This window comes from Egretta garzetta, unplaced genomic scaffold (genome assembly GCF_000687185.1).
Source record: "Egretta garzetta isolate BGI_Z169 unplaced genomic scaffold, ASM68718v1 scaffold549, whole genome shotgun sequence".
Classification (NCBI taxonomy): domain Eukaryota; kingdom Metazoa; phylum Chordata; class Aves; order Pelecaniformes; family Ardeidae; genus Egretta; species Egretta garzetta.
In genome coordinates, this window is record NW_009260840.1 from 59,073 (window position 1) to 74,656 (window position 15,584).

The 15,584-nt window shown below is 38.3% G+C and overlaps 1 protein-coding gene across 5 annotated transcripts in view; it reads left to right on the top strand.

The window, feature by feature from the left end:
• Window positions 1–1,275: 1,275 nt before the first annotated feature.
• The window catches only part of DENND4A (DENN domain containing 4A), a 51,964-nt gene continuing 37,655 nt past the window's right edge, over window positions 1,276–15,584 (top strand). For 4 of the 5 annotated variants that reach the window (XM_035902515.1, XM_035902519.1, XM_035902517.1 and 1 more), the window contains exons 1-4: window positions 1,276–1,330; window positions 7,593–7,678; window positions 13,994–14,322; window positions 14,929–15,178. In XM_035902515.1, coding sequence (XP_035758408.1) covers window positions 14,009–14,322; window positions 14,929–15,178 — 564 coding nt within the window. In that variant the 5' untranslated portion in view covers window positions 1,276–1,330; window positions 7,593–7,678; window positions 13,994–14,008. Of the gene's footprint in view, window positions 1,331–7,592; window positions 7,679–11,084; window positions 11,234–13,993; window positions 14,323–14,928; window positions 15,179–15,584 lie in introns of those variants that run through there. The other variant, XM_035902516.1, reaches the window with a different exon arrangement.

Sequence of the window (15,584 nt, forward strand, 5' to 3'; positions counted from 1 at the left end):
CGCGTGTTCCCCGCAGAAATGTGCGGGTTTTTTCCGTGCAGCGTGCGCTGCGTCAGCTGGAACTGCACAGGTAGCGTTCAGCCTTGTGCGTGCGTGGTTTTATTGCGACTTTCCCTTCGGCTCCCACAGCCTGGCTTACTGTATGCCTCGGTTCATGCGGCACGCTGGACCCTATGGTAGAAATGAGCCCTGGCGTTTTTATCTTTGTTCCATTATGACGTCTGCACGTAGCATAAGGCAGCGTGCGCTGCGTCAGCTGGAACTGCACAGGTAGCGTTCAGCCTTGTGCGTGCGTGGTTTTATTGCGACTTTCCCTTCGGCTCCCACAGCCTGGCTTACTGTATGCCTCGGTTCATGCGGCACGCTGGACCCTATGGTAGAAATGAGCCCTGGCGTTTTTATCTTTGTTCCATTATGACGTCTGCACGTAGCATAAGTTTCTGGCCAGGGGATGATAATATTTAATAACTTCCTAGCCACGGTTGTTATTGTGGAGAAATTTCAAATGCATTTAAAAACGTGCCACCTCCGAAAACGTTGATTTGCTAAAAATGAGGTCTTGACTTGGCGCTTAGTTCTGAAGTTTAATTTTTTTGAATTAACGGGGTAGAAGCGTGGTGTTCTGGACAGCTTCTTACATCATTTCACAATTTTTTCTGGAACTGTTGCTCAACTAGAGGTTTCCGTAAAGAGTGTCGCGTTACAGTACATAATCTTTCACTTTCTGAATGATTAAACACAAATATTGAATCTTGGCAAGTATCTGTGGTAGTTTAGGAAAACTAATTGAGTTAGTCTAGCCAAGGAAGGTCGAGGGGGAGTAAATGGATTATTTCTGGTTTGCGTGTCTAGCATACAAGTCTTACTTTGTAACAGAGTCTCCCATTCCTCACTTCTTTTTTAAAAAATCGTGTATTTAGAGTATTGGTGAAACTCTTTCTTTTAAAGTATTGAGGAGTCTGTAAGTTCATATAAAGTTGACGTTAAAGTGGAACTGCATCTCTGGTAAATGAAGCTAAGTTTTCTAGGGGTAATTGTGACTTGGTGTTGAAATGGTTTAATTATCAAAAATAGAGCATTAGAGTTTATTGTGGTTAGCTTTTGGGGAAGGGGAAGATTGCAGGGAGCCTTAAAGACAGACAGAAAAGATTAAGCTTCTCTATAGCAGTAAGAGCTTGTGGGATGTACACATTTTACTTATTCTAGAAACATTAGGGTCCAGCTGGGTGAGGCACTTTCCTAAGTTTATGAGCGCCTTCTGCTCCTTTGGAACAGGTTTTACCCAATGGCCTCTTCTAAACAGTGAATTTACTAGAAAGGAGCACAAAAGGTAAGTTCTGTTTCTGCAAGTGGTAAGCCGAAAGGCACTAGGATCGTTTTTAAGATGCAAGCTTATTTAGAAATGTTTTTCCAGAATTAAGGATGCTCATACACCTGAGTTTTCATACTTTTTGTAGCAGTGTGGTTGCAGGTCCACGTTTCTGGTGAACAGCTTGTTTTCTAAGCTTTACTTCAGCATAGCGCTGGTATGGTGCTTAATGGAATTTCTATATGCATTAACAGCAATATTCGCAATTTTGTAGTTACATAGCCGTAGTTAATTATTAGTTAGTAAAAGCATAAATATTGACATAGCCTGGCACATACTATAGGGCTCAGGTGAGCGTAGCTGATTCAGGTCAAGCATTAGGAAAAATGTAAATAACCTGATCCTATTTAAGGTATGTGCTTGAAAGGGAAAGTAGCAAGGTAGAGAGTAGAGCCCAGCTGGTGCTCTAAAGAGAATGAGGTTGTCTCAGGAAGGCGTCTAACTGATGCTGCTGTTTTATGTCACTCTTAAGAGGAGTCATGGGCACCGCTGCTCAGAAGCCAGTCTGGCAATTTCTAATCTACAGGATTTTGCACTGAAGGGTTTATTAATTTCTAGGTAAATTCCTGTTGTAGTGTGTGATTGGCTAGAGAAAACTGTCTTGTGACTCTTCAATTGAGGAAGATGATATCTCAACCAAGCTGAATAATAATGGGATTTGTTAATCTTGAGGTTTTAAAACTGGAAAAAGAAATTTGCAATGTCACTTAAGTATTCAACGTTCCTTTTTGATTTCCATCATACTTCCTGGCAACTGAATTGGAGTGAGTTTTGCAAGTTGTAGTAGATTGAAATGCTTTTTATAACAGTGGCTGTAGAAACAGTTGCACTCATGGTCAAACACGAGCAGGTTGTGGAAAGGGAATAGTACAATAGCTACTTAGTGAAAACCTCTCTTGATCTTAAATATCTCCCAAAATTAAGACTTGTAGGAATTCTTCTTTCCATTTGTTGTCCTTTATTCAACTTTGACCTTAGTTTTTAAATATGGTGTCAGCATGACCAAAAAGTTGGAGGCTAAAATGTTGCACAATTTATATTGGATTAAAAAAAAAAGTCAATGTAACCTTGCAACCTTGTTCAAACATAATGTTTGAGGCATTGGTGACTTCCAGGTATTTTGCTGTCTGACAGAGGGTTCCAGTAGCTCAGGCTTTGATACATCTGTAGCTGTGGATTTAAGGTATTTGTTCTGAAGTTTCCTGGAAAGAACTGTAATACTTCTTAAAAGGAGGGGGAAAGGACCAAAAAAAGATACCATGCCTGGGTCTGGAAGTTTGGCCTATGACTGATCTGGAAATACTCTGCTGATGTTTATAAAGTGCCCCCACAGACTATAGAGTCAAAATTAAAATGTACGGTGACGGCTATGTGCGGCAGTGATGCTGAGAGGTTTGATCTATAGCAGTCATTTCTGTAGCAGTCTATGATGCAGAAATAGTCACTGGTAGTTCCCTAAAGAGCTCAGAAGCAGTACCAGGAGGAAATTGTGGAGGAGAAGTGGAAACGAAAGACTTCAGAAAGTGTCGGCCCTACTCTTTGAAATGGCATGTTTTTACTTTTTCAAAGTGTACTTTCATGTAGTGGGTACGGGGTTACTGTAGAGGCTGAACTAGAGCAAAATTGAAGTAAGCAATGATGGGGGGCAAGGAGTGAAAGAATAAGGAACTATGGTATAAGAATGGGATGCAAAGAGTAAGGAGGAGCGTTAGAAGTAAGTTAGCTAATTACATTCTCACTGTTTAATTTTTGCTTTCTAAAATCTGGGTCAGAAAAAATCATTAATACTAATTAAATTATTTCAACGTAGTCATCTGAAATAAAAGTGGACAGGCAGTAAGCATGTTGTGTAAGTTGTATGTATGCATATGCAAATGAAGAAGTCCCAAGAGGAAACCCCCACTTTTTTTTTTGTGCAAGCGTTATGCAAACAGAGGGAAGAGTATTGTGGGCTGGACTCGTGAGTTTTGGTTTTGAGCTTCAGAATAAACTTAAGGCTTAAGGAATTATTCTCACTTTTACAACTGAGATCAGGATCTGGTCTAGCTTCAATAGCTTCCGTTTGTCAGCAAGTTTGTCTGCATGATATTTTGGCTATAAAATTACGGTGCAAGAGGCAATGCTGTCCAGATCCTGCAAGTACAAAAGTAATCAGGCTCAGCACAGCGCTGTCAGTTAAATCCCGGTACAGGAGCAGCGTTCTAACAAATTGTACAACTTCGCAGTTACCTTGTACGCTGAACTCAGGACAGTGAGACTTCATTATGTAGAACACCAGGGGCAAACCCTTCTGTGAGTACTTTTCTCATAATATTTAGCACATAAGATGACTCTCGCTGACTCGGTATGCTCCAGCCTTTCTTTTAAGGGTATGGTTATTTAACAGTTTTGGCCCAAAAGGTGGGGAAAGGGTTTTAAGATATGTCCGCTTTATGTTACAAAGAGGAATTTTGAGCTGGCTTTGGAATCCTGACGCAGTAGTTACCTTAGCATATCACTGCACTTCAGCTAATTTACTGTGATTATCAGGGGCGATACCCTGATGTTGCTTTATATTGCTTTGCTAGCTAACCTAGCTAGGAAACTGTCACAGCAATACGTGTTAGTTAATAGATGTATTTGTAGCTGAACTGGTAGCGGTACATTCACACTTATTTTTCTGCGGGGTAGATGATGAACATTTTGCTAACTGGATGTAGAGGTTTACTAGATGAGGGAGGTATTAGTGTTATCTCTCCGTTAAACCTTTCCAGTGTGGTGTAGATCATCTGCAAGGAGCAGTTACAGCCCTGCAGTTGCAATCTATGCATGTCATCCACTCGGTGTCTATCATTTGCAGCATGGCTGGGTTCAGTTTTCTTACCCTACAGGACATTTTTGCTGGCCAGAGAAAAAAAGAATGCCAAATGTTCTAAGTCACAATTAAAGTATATTTTTAGAAACAATTCTCACCTGTCTTTCCCTCCACCACTCTGTGAATTCAAAAGTTTAATTTGGGTAGAGAATGGCTTCAAAACTAAACTGAGGTTGGCACGTGTGCCCAAATGTGGCTGGGTGAAAGCAGGCCACTTTTGTCAGGCTTCGTTGATGCGCTTTGACATTTTCAGTGTGAGATTTTGGGTTTGATGCTCAATATTGGAAGATTTGCTGCTTTCGTTTGCCTTTATCTACTGTGCCAAGGAAAACAGAACAGCCTGTTTGGGAGAATTCTCCTTTTAAAAAGTTGTTGTATAATAATGAGTTGTACAAAAACCATGGACTGGCTGCCCTCCTGAACTGTGTTTTAGATGAAGTAATATTTACATTTTATAATGCTTACCTTGGTTTCCCTCCCCCTCATGTGCTATAAATTGTTTTCTGCATCCCTCCCTACAAGCACACTTGTACTTCAGAAATTGTTTCCATTCTTTGGTTGTGCTTTTTGGCCATAAATACTGTAATCTAGAAAGAAAAGTGGAAGTTTTAAAACTGGCCTTGTTAAGATTTGTCTCTGTCATGAACCTTGTGGGATACTTGAACATCGCTTTCTTGAATTTTTATAGTCAGGGCTGAATATCATGGGATTTTGCTGTGGCACAACCATAGTGAACACCTAAGCAGCCTTGGTAGACCCTCTTAGTAAATGGTTTTATTCTATTGAGACTAAAAACAGCAATGAAGAACAAGCAAATAGAAGACTTGGTGAGTGATGGTGCAAAGTATAGAAGATTTAGAAAATGCCTGAGCTCTCCCTCAGGGTGAAGTCGGTTCCTTCCTGCCTTCTCTCTGCCAGTTATTCCGCTTCCTCCTCTAAGGTTTGGTACTCTAGACTGCACTGGTTCTTGCTCACAGACTGCGCTGGTTCTTGCTCACAGACTGCAGCGATCCCACTGAATCTAGATTAGCTTCTGAATTTAAGCCTAACTTTTCTTTCTTCCTAGGCATTGCTCAACAAATCTGCTTGTCCCTCAGTTCTTGGCCTGCATTCCTATTTTCTGCTCCTGAAGTCAGTCTTGTGTTCTGTCCCTGCGCTCTTATCCAGCACTTTTCTGTTTCCCAGGCACCTCTTGGAGATCCTTTGTTGCCAAGTTTTCTGAGCTCTCTTGATTTACCTTCTCTGCTATTTGGATGAGAGTATGTTAACCATGAGTTGATACAGATGATTGTGAAGGGGCCTGCAAAAAACTGCAAAAAAAATAGACCAGAATGGTCTAGTGATGTAGGAGCAGAAGAGTGTCAGGGTTTTTCTTGTTTTGGCTTTTTTTTTTATATGCCAATACTTTTCTTAGCAGTAGCACTACTATTGATGCAGCACCAAAAGGAGCTTAATGGAGGCTAGAGGCTTTTTGTTAATTACTGTGTTGTCCAACATCATTGAGTGCAGATGTACGCAGTAGGGTCTAAAAAGTAATGCAGTTGATCACTTCAGCCCTAATTGTTAGCAACTTCCTGTGTTGTTGTCATTTGTTTAACTGCAGTAGTAGGAAATGTGAAGAAAAAGTATAGACAGTGCCCTACTAAAAGATAAAAAAGCTATGAGAAGTTCTGGTGGTATTGGGTAATAAAGTATGCCCTTTGCACCTTGCTTCTTGGACAAGTAGATCTTTTACTCAATAGATGGAGGACAACAAACTAGTTGTACATATATTCTATAAGCTGCACGTACTATGAGGTGGAGCTGCGAAATAGAGCTGCAGGTACACTGGCAGCAGTTCTTGCTGTGTTCCTTGCGATGTGTAAATGTAAATTTATCTTTTTCTTTCCTTTAACTCTCCTTATTATCTTTCCAGATAGTTGACTAGGAAAGATGGTTTTTGAAGTATCCGTGGGGAAATTATATGTGTATTAATGCTGCTTATTTCTTAGACTTTTTGCAGCTGTGCCTGAAGTCTGCAGGTGATCCCTATAATTACAATTACTGACACTCCTGGAAAATTTATGTTACAGATCAGGTCATTGGACAAAAATACGTAGTGATACTGCTGCATGTTCTCTTTGTAGTCTTGTGTAAAAATGTTCATAGTCAGTTACTGGAGAGTAACTCACTTTAACTGGTACTAGTCCGTAGTGCTGTATGGATTAGAGAGACTTGCACCAGGGGCTGGATTTGCTCTCTAGGCTGTCACCCCTCTCACGCTTGCTGTAGGAGTAATGAACTAACAGTGCTGACTGCTTCTGCATGATCTGAAACAAGTTGTCTTGTATGTTGGGGTCACGAATAGAATCTTGAACTTTGTGCTCCCAAAAATATAATTGTGATAATCCAGGGTAAGGTTTTTTCCCAAAATTTTTCCACTTCAGGAATGGAAGCAAATCTTTCATGGTCCACATAAACCCTATTGAGATGTGTTTCTTCCCAGCCTTGCTTATATTACACTTTGTTTTCTGAAGTCTTCTCTCTATAATCTTCTAAGAGTGTTCTCCAAGTCTTGGCAAAAAGAAGCCTCGTTTAGACAAAGTTTATTTTTAACTACAGCCTTGCTGCATGCTAATGAGTTGTTGCGGGAGATTGAAGTCTGAGAGTGTCTCCAGTGAGCTCTTCTCAGTCCTGTGGTGGAAAGCTGTTGCCTCAAAATTCTTAAATGTAGCACAGGCTGCCTAACTTGGCCATGCCTTGGTGTAAAACACAAGCTCAAGCTGCCTGTGGTCACACCAATGTTTAAAAGTGGTCATACTGGTATTTACCATACCTGAAGAAAACCAGTAAATTATGACAGTAAATGGTAAGAATGGGGAATTGGAGTAAGGTGGCCAGATGGAAGAGTACATGTGCGTTGCTGATCGTGGAGTAGGAAGGATCTGCTTAAATATCAGAATCTCGCAAAGAGGAGCAATGTTTTGAAGTAGACTTTGAAAGGTTATTGAGCTGAAAGAACACTTTCATAGCTGGCAAACACCAATGAATAGACATGGAAGTTATTTATCAGAAAATAGTGGAAGAGTTGAAATAATTTAAAGTGGCTGGCTCAACTGTTCTTTGATTTATTTTGGTTTTTTTTAAAGCATCAAATGTTGTTTACATTCTTAAAATATCAATGCAGCATAAAACTTGACATGTTGTTGCTTAAGTTTAAAATCTGTTTCATGCACTTTTTTAATAGTTAAGTGATGTAACCTTGTCTTAGCAAGTGAGTCCTACAACAATTCACAACGTTCACTTAGTGTGACTGGTGCAGGGGAGCGTGCAGTGTAAGTTTCAACAAATGCGTACATTGTTTAATTTTTGTTTTTACTGTTTCTGTAGGGAATGAAACTTTAACAAGACGCCTATGTTAAAGCCTGGTTAGCAGCAAGAGAGGCAAACTGTAGAAGCAATGCCCTGATGAAAAGGTAGGAAATCAAAAGATTTGTGGTCTGACTTGAGAGAATTCCTGTGATATTTGAGTGATTCTGCTTTGTTCCTAGGATTGTTTTCTTGCTATGAAGAAAATACTGAGGAAACAGGCTTGTCTGTCACTTTTGTCAGGCAACTTTGGAAGTACAGGGATGGGGTGAAGGTTTTTCCCTGGGCAAGTGCAGTTACTCCTGTGTGTCTGGACTGCTGAGCTCTCATGCGATTTGCACGGTGTCACAGCTGAGAAGTGGTTCTGAGTAGCCATAGCAGGACTGACTGATCCCGCTAACTTCATTTTGCTCTTGCATGACTAGCCGTCGCATTTCTGTGCTGTGGCAGCGTACGTCAACAGGATAATGCAGCAGTACACATAGGAGACTGAAATGCTAGGGGCTGCTAGAACTTTACTGGCAATTTTTAAAAATTGGTCACTGATGTGTCTTTCTGTTTGTCTACTCTTCATGTGCCTTCAAAGGAAGGAAGTTCTTGGAATATGATTATATGATGAATACATTAAAAAAAAAAGAAATCACCATTTTTAATAAAGCTTTGAACTCTTGTAAGAAAGATGTGTTGCAGAGCCCTGCACTGGTTACCAACCTACACTAGGAGACTTAGGTTCCTTGTTTACAGATGGAACATCTTTGGAGTCAGGCTAACAAAGTAAAATGTCACCTGCTTTAGACAGCTAATGGACCTACTAAGGAACTCAAATTAATAAGAGATTTAATATTCTCAAAGGAAAATGCAGGAAGGAATGGAAATGAAGACAAGGGAGATTAAAAGATTACGAAGAAGTTGTTGTGTTTGTGTCTGCCAGAGGTGGCCTGGCAAAACTGTTCTAATGGAGTCAGATGGTCCTTAGTGCTGTCTTGCACAGGTCGTGTGTCTTTTGCACATGCAAAAAGCATAAAAGTAAACCCTTTTTGCTATCTGTGAAAGCTGGCTCCCTGAAAGAAACTGGCTAGAGCAATTCTTCCAGTCTGCAGCATGCTTACAAGTTACCTGTACAAATGTCTGTGGGTAGGAGCAGCTTGTATAAATTACATGAGTATTTTTTTCCTTGGAAATGGTGTAGTACATCTATAGTAAACTCTGTACTTCGTGAAAAATCAAGCCTGTTGCTGCTGCACGGATGAAATATATGGCACACCTGCATTAGTTCTGGTCACGTGGTGAGGAAAAAGTTGATGTGTACTTCCCTTATTTGAATGAAAAATGTGATTCAGAAAGATTGGACATTGATTTAGTTGTTTTATTTGAAAATATGGGAGATGGTATAAGATCATGCCTTTTAATTTTTGTTTGCTTTCTATATGAGAGTTGTGGATAGCTTATAGCAAATAGGAAAAAAACTCTGTAGGAAGCAAAATAAGTTGGTGTATATGCTCTGCTTTCTGAATTCAGAGTTAGATCTAAGTCCTGCTGATATTTTATCACCAAAAGGTCGGCCATGTGAAACTCCTGTAAACTTCCTGATCATCTTTATTGTAGTAGCAGATTGGTTTGCACTTTGCAGCAGACTGGTTCTCTTTTAACACTAATGATAGAGCTATAGTGTTAGATCACAAAGCTAATTTGTCAGATGAATCTCATTTGCATAGTTGCTAAAATGCCAGCAGCTATGAATTACAACAGTGGTGACAGCAAAAAATTTTAATTACTATTTCCTAAATGTTTATGAAGAAATACAATGATATTAAAAAGAGAAACTGAATAAACAATGAGCTGAGTTTACCCTTTGTCTTTCAGCAAAGTAATCGAGCCTATAGTTTGTGGATCTGTGGCAGGATTATCTGATTGTTTCCCCTCTTCCCATATTTTTAGAAATGGCAAAGCGCCCTTTTTTCTCCCACATTTATATAGTCATGATCTGCAAAATCTGTGGTTTTAATATGTTCTTACAAGTCAGTTTGTTATCTGCAAGGATATTTTGTTTCTTACCGATGTCTATGGTGTTTAATTTATAGTTATATTAGTAATACACAGTCCATTAAAAATTATTATCGTGAGATGGCTCAAAGACCATATATTGCACTTGTTTCCAGGGTCTTTTGTAAGAGGTTATGTTTGGGATCCCATGGCATTGTCTTCAAAGCACAGCTTTTCATCCCCAGGTGACTGAAGTGTGGAGAAGCAAGAGTAGCTGCTTCTCAGTGTGGCGCTGTTAATGTTGTTGAATTTCACCTGCTGCTTCAAGCAACACTTTTGTGCAGTGTGACTTTGTTTCTGTTGTGGGTTTTTTTTTTTTTTTCCTGGAAGTTGACTTGCAGTACTGGGTGATGTATATATTAAAACATGCTTTGGAATACCTTCATGGTAAGATTCTCTACTGAAATTATTCAGATTCTTCAGCTTATGTGATTTGCTTTTCACAGAATGATTATCTGTCACTGAATTAGCTCACATTATATACCTTCTTTCTGGGGTCTGTTAAAATAAAGTTTGCAGAAATCTGCTCTCATAGTAAGCAGATGTTGAAAATTTGAGTATTGCAGTAGCTCTAGTGAAGTCTGAGTCAGCTTGAATAAAATACCACTGAATTCTTTGATATCTTCTGCATTTTATCGCATTTTTAGCTGCAAGTCTTTGTATCAGAAGGCAAAGATCTGAAGGGATGATGCATCATCAGCTAGGCCTTTTTTTTTCCCCTCCCTTCTGTAAAATCTGCATTAAATTATGAAAGTCTTGCTGACTTGTGTATTACTTGCTATAACCTCAGGAAGCAAATTTGTGTGATAGCAGGTGTTTGTATGTAGGGGATTCTAATTTTAACTGTCTCTAAATGAGGAGAGCCTGTCCCAGTTTTTCTTGAAAGTGCTTTTGGGAATAAATGAATGTTTGAATTTAAGACTTTTGGTATAAGCTGAATATGAAAAAATTAATAGTGAGTCTTAAATAGCGAGATAGGTATGATTCTTCGGTGTAATATGGATATATGTCTTTGTTTATTTGTCATGCTGCCTTGGTTGATTAAACTGGAGTAGGGTGGTGCTAATACACTGAAGTTATGAGGCTTACTTGCAATTTGAACAGTCATAGTTTGTATAATTTTCGATCACTAAAATACTATTTTCTTTTCAAGGCATTGTGAAGCACTCCAGAAATTGTTGTGGTTTTGTGAAATAATGCTAATGAGAAAAGGAACAAACCAAAAAATAGTATTTTTCTTGATCAGAATTTTTAAGGCAAAGTTCAGTTTTGTAGTGTTTCTGCTGCTTTGTACTGAGCCTGTGGTTACAGAGCATTTTTCATGCACAACAGTGCAAGACTTAGTCGCTTAAGGCATTGTGAAGGACTCCAGAAATTGTTGTGGTTTTGTGAAATAATGCTAATGAGAAAAGGAACAAACCAAAAAATAGTATTTTTCTTGATCAGAATTTTTAAGGCAAAGTTCAGTTTTGTAGTGTTTCTGCTGCTTTGTACTGAGCCTGTGGTTACAGAGCATTTTTCATGCACAACAGTGCAAGACTTAGTCGGCTTTCAGTCCACCTTCTGTCTTCTCAAGTCTTTTAATGGAAAACTTCTCTTTCACCGGAGCTGATGATGGGGTAAGCGTCGAGTTTGAATTGCTAGGTTGGTAGCTTTTACTTAGCCAGCCCTTTCTTCCTCAGCAGTTCTTGAGGAATACTTTGGGGTCTATAGGTGTGTGTGTGTGTGTATACATATATATATCCCCCTCTATCTTCTGAGCAGTCTTTGACCGTAGCTCTTTTCTGATCTATGTTATAAAGCATTCATTTTTTTTATTTCTACGTTTTTTGATGCATTTTCAAATGATAACAACTTTTTAAAAGCAGCTGCTTATGCTCTGATTCATTTATCTATTTTTTTTATTAAACTTAAGAGCAAATGCCTGCCCAGTTTATTGTAGCTTTAAAAAAAAACCCAAGCTGTTACAGCTTATCCACTGGTTAGAGTGGGTTCTGGTTGATAAAGATACAAAGTTTTAATGACAGTTGAAATGTAGCATACCATAGTTAAGTTTTACAGAGAACTGTTAATGTTACAAAATATTTAAAACTTCCGTCATGTTAGCTAAAAGGTGTTAGTGTTTGGTCTTATGTTGGAGTTTAAAGATGCTTTTATGGAACTTCTTTATCTCTCCATGCATTTGCTGCTAGCCTGTTCTGAGTTTGCTGAAGCCAGATGTACAGTGAAATAATAGGCAGCATATGCAGTGATTTAGTTTGTATGTCTTTGGATATATCACTCAAAAAGAAGCTTCAGTTTGTAGTTATTACTCTCATATACTGCAAATTGAGTAACATATTCCAGATGTTTTTAAAATAACTGTATTTAGGTTAAATTAAGCTTAGTTTTGTAACTGCATTCTCTCTTCTCTCAGAAAACAAGCTGAATGGTTATTTACAAACTGTTACACTGCTCGATATTGATGATTGTTTCCCAGTAATCACATGTTCTAAAGTGTCCCGTATTGCTTATTAGCCATATAGAAAGAAAGAAAGAAAGGTTGGATAGTTTGAGGGGTTTTCTTGGGTTTTTTTTCTTGAAAAATGTAAATAACCTTAAAATAAAAACTGTTACTCATTTCCTTGAGACTTTAGAAGCTAGTCAAGACAGTTACTCCTACAAAATAAGAGCAGGAAGATGGAATTACCTTGCTTGCTTACCTTGGTGGATGAGGTTGATAGTGGTGGTCAGGCACAGGCTGACGTTCTTCCTTCCTGAGCAGGGACTGGTGCTGGAAATCTGAGGTTGGCTTGGAACAACTTGATTAATTGCATAATATCAATTTAGGACATAATTTCCCTAATTGCCAGTGTGAGAGAGGTCCAAATTTATTTTGCTTGCTTTAATGAAGATTTGTTGGTAAAATCAAAGAATCATGATGATAAGTTTGATAAGGTTTAATACTTGCTACCTAGAGCAAAAAACAAAGGGAGATAAAGCAACCAGAATAAAGGTGGCATGAACACTGAAGTCTTGTACCAACCATTCAAATTGTTTTCAATCCTGTTTGAGTTTCTGAATGTTAGCAAGCTCTTGAAACTCCTGTGTTGCAGGAGTTTTTCTTGCAATAAAATTTTACACCCAAACAAAATTAATTCAACAAAAGGGAGTCTTAAATAGCTTGTTTGGTTTAAAAAGTCTGGAACTTGATGACAGTAAACTTCCTGAAGCTACTTCAGCGAGGTTCCAGCACATATGGGTGACTTAGATAAACATTTTTAGCCCATTTCTCAATGAAAGATCTGAAAGTATTTTCTTTATTTGCAAATCAAGCTATTAAATGAGACATGGGGTTTAAGTGCCTTGCAAAGGTATTCAAGAGTCTCTGACAAAGAAGAATCTCCAGATATGTTTTGTTTGCAAGGCCATCTTTTCATTCTACAGATACGACTTTGTCCTGTGCTGACATTAATTTACAACATTGGTAGCAAACACTGCAAAAAGCCACTATACAGAAAGAATTCGTATGTAAAGAACTTTTTATCAGTATGTTCCAGGAAGAAAGAATGTAATTTCCCAACACAATTTGGCTGGAACAGCAAGACTGTATTCCTTCCTATTACGAAAAACTTCATGTGGTCTTGAATGTTTTTGTTTCCTGGTGGTCTGTAGTCCATTGAAGTTGACTTGGTTTAAATGTCTTGTAATAAAGCTGGTATATCGCTGGCAATGGATGGGTTGCATATCAAGGATCTGAGCCCCAAAACACTATAAAATGAAGTGGTATCGACTTTTAGCCTGCAAAAATACTCCAAGAAGATCTGGCCTTGGTATCTGATGTAAAATCCCATAGGCTGAGATGGCTGCAGATGTTATAATTGTATCTTTAGAATAATCAAGGCAGCCTTTGCATATATGTTTAATATTCAGGAAGCAAATTAATTGCAGCTCATGCCTTAGAAGATCCATTGTCACGGTGAACAGAGTGCAGAAATAAGACTGTATGCAAAATACTTAAGAACTACTTTTTGGCTTAGCCATGAGCTTTAAGTAGTGAACTATTTGCAAAACTTTGCACAGTATTTTGCCATCACTGTTCCTGTTGGTTCAGCTACTCTAGTGTGTGAGTTAACAAAAAGAGGGCACTTGGGTTTTCCGTTCCAAGATTTGACAATTAACTCTCATCATTGTGGCTTAGAATTCCAAATTGGAAAGATCGTGATTACAAATGAAAAATCTTACCTGATCTCATGATGGATCTCTTTCTTCTGTGTTCTTCTATTGTGTTTTCATTTATATTATTGCAAGTTTTCTGTTTTTAAAAATAAACATAATTTTATTATTTCTGATCTTATAATTTCCTTTAAAAATACTGATATGTATTTCTTTCTTACTAGTTATAACGTCTTGTAATGGAAATGGAAGACAAAGGGGCTCGTGTTGCTGACTACTTTGTTGTCGCAGGATTAACAGATATTTCAAAACCACTAGAGGAAGAGATCCACTTCAATGATGCTTGCCATAAAATCGCTAAGCCAAAAGAACCTATTACAGATGTAACAGTAATTAATAAATCCCTGGGGGAAGAAGTTCCTCAAGGATATAAATGCATAGATGTTACCCCCTCAGGACTGTCTGCAGATCTTAATAATGGCAGTCTTGTAGGACCACAGATATACCTTTGTTATCGCCGAGGAAGGGATAAGCCCCCACTTACTGATTTGGGGTGAGTGTTTTTTCTGTTCCAATAAGTGATTTTGGCAGTTTTAGTTGCCTAATGAGGTTTATTGAAATACCATACTTTTTTAATATAAGGCAAAACTCCAAACAGGAAGATATTTCTTGACTTGAGCATACTGTAACCCAGTATGGTAGGAAAAATGCATGCTGAGTGGATTTTAGTGACAAGTGTGATTGTTTGCATTTTGGAATTTTCAAAGCCATGTATAATTTTCAACGTGTCTATTTTGTTTGAGATAAGATGCTTAATACAGATTGAAAAGAGGCAACTTGTGTGATGTTCTTAGCATCAGGCTAATCTTCAATAGAATTGAAAATAACACTATTTTGCAGTAAACAAAACACTTAAAAGCAATTATATATGAGGAAAACTAGTATAATTGCATCACAAAGCTTTTCTGTTAGAATGCAATTTGATATAATGTGACCTGAACTTGTCAGTAAAAATGTTTTGATCAGAGATGAGACAAGAGCTGCTGTTAAACTAGTACTACTCAGTTATAGTTATACACTCTTGGTGTAGTATTAGCATTCAAAATGTTAAAAAAAAAATTATGTGCTTTCTGACTTTTGTTTATCCCATTTTAACTAGGGTTTTATATGATGGGAAAGAAAGAGTGAAGCAAGGTTGTGAAATAATTCAGACTACTCCGTATGGTCGGCCTGCTAATATTAGTGGCAGTGCCTCATCCCAAAGAGTGTACATCACTTACCGACGAGCATCCGAAAACATGACGCAAAACACGCTGGCTGTTACGGATATATGTATAATCATACCAAGTAAAGGAGAAACCCCTCCACATACCTTCTGCAAGGTTGACAAGAACCTTAATAATAGTATGGTAAGATTCAAAACCTGGATTTTGAACACTTGATATTCAGTGATGTAATGTTTGTGGAGTATTTGTGACGGTTCTCGGAGTACCTTGTGAAAAATGTTGATAAGCACTCTCCAAAGATAAATCAAATCTTGGGAGAGTTGGAGGATTACATTTCTTTGTTCATGTTTGTAACAAAGTCTTTTCAGAAGTCTTGGAGCAAATAGTCTTTTTAGTGCTGACTTCAGCAGCTTTGGATTAGTCCTTAGAACCTGTTGTGTCACCTTGTGTATAACTGGAGGTTTCACAGACATGGCTGTTTATGACACTGATTTTACTGTTGTGATGGAATTCTGTATTGAACAACTGCCTTCTGGTTTGTTTTTGAAGTGCCGTATTACCTACAATGCTCTTTTATAAGTGTCATTCT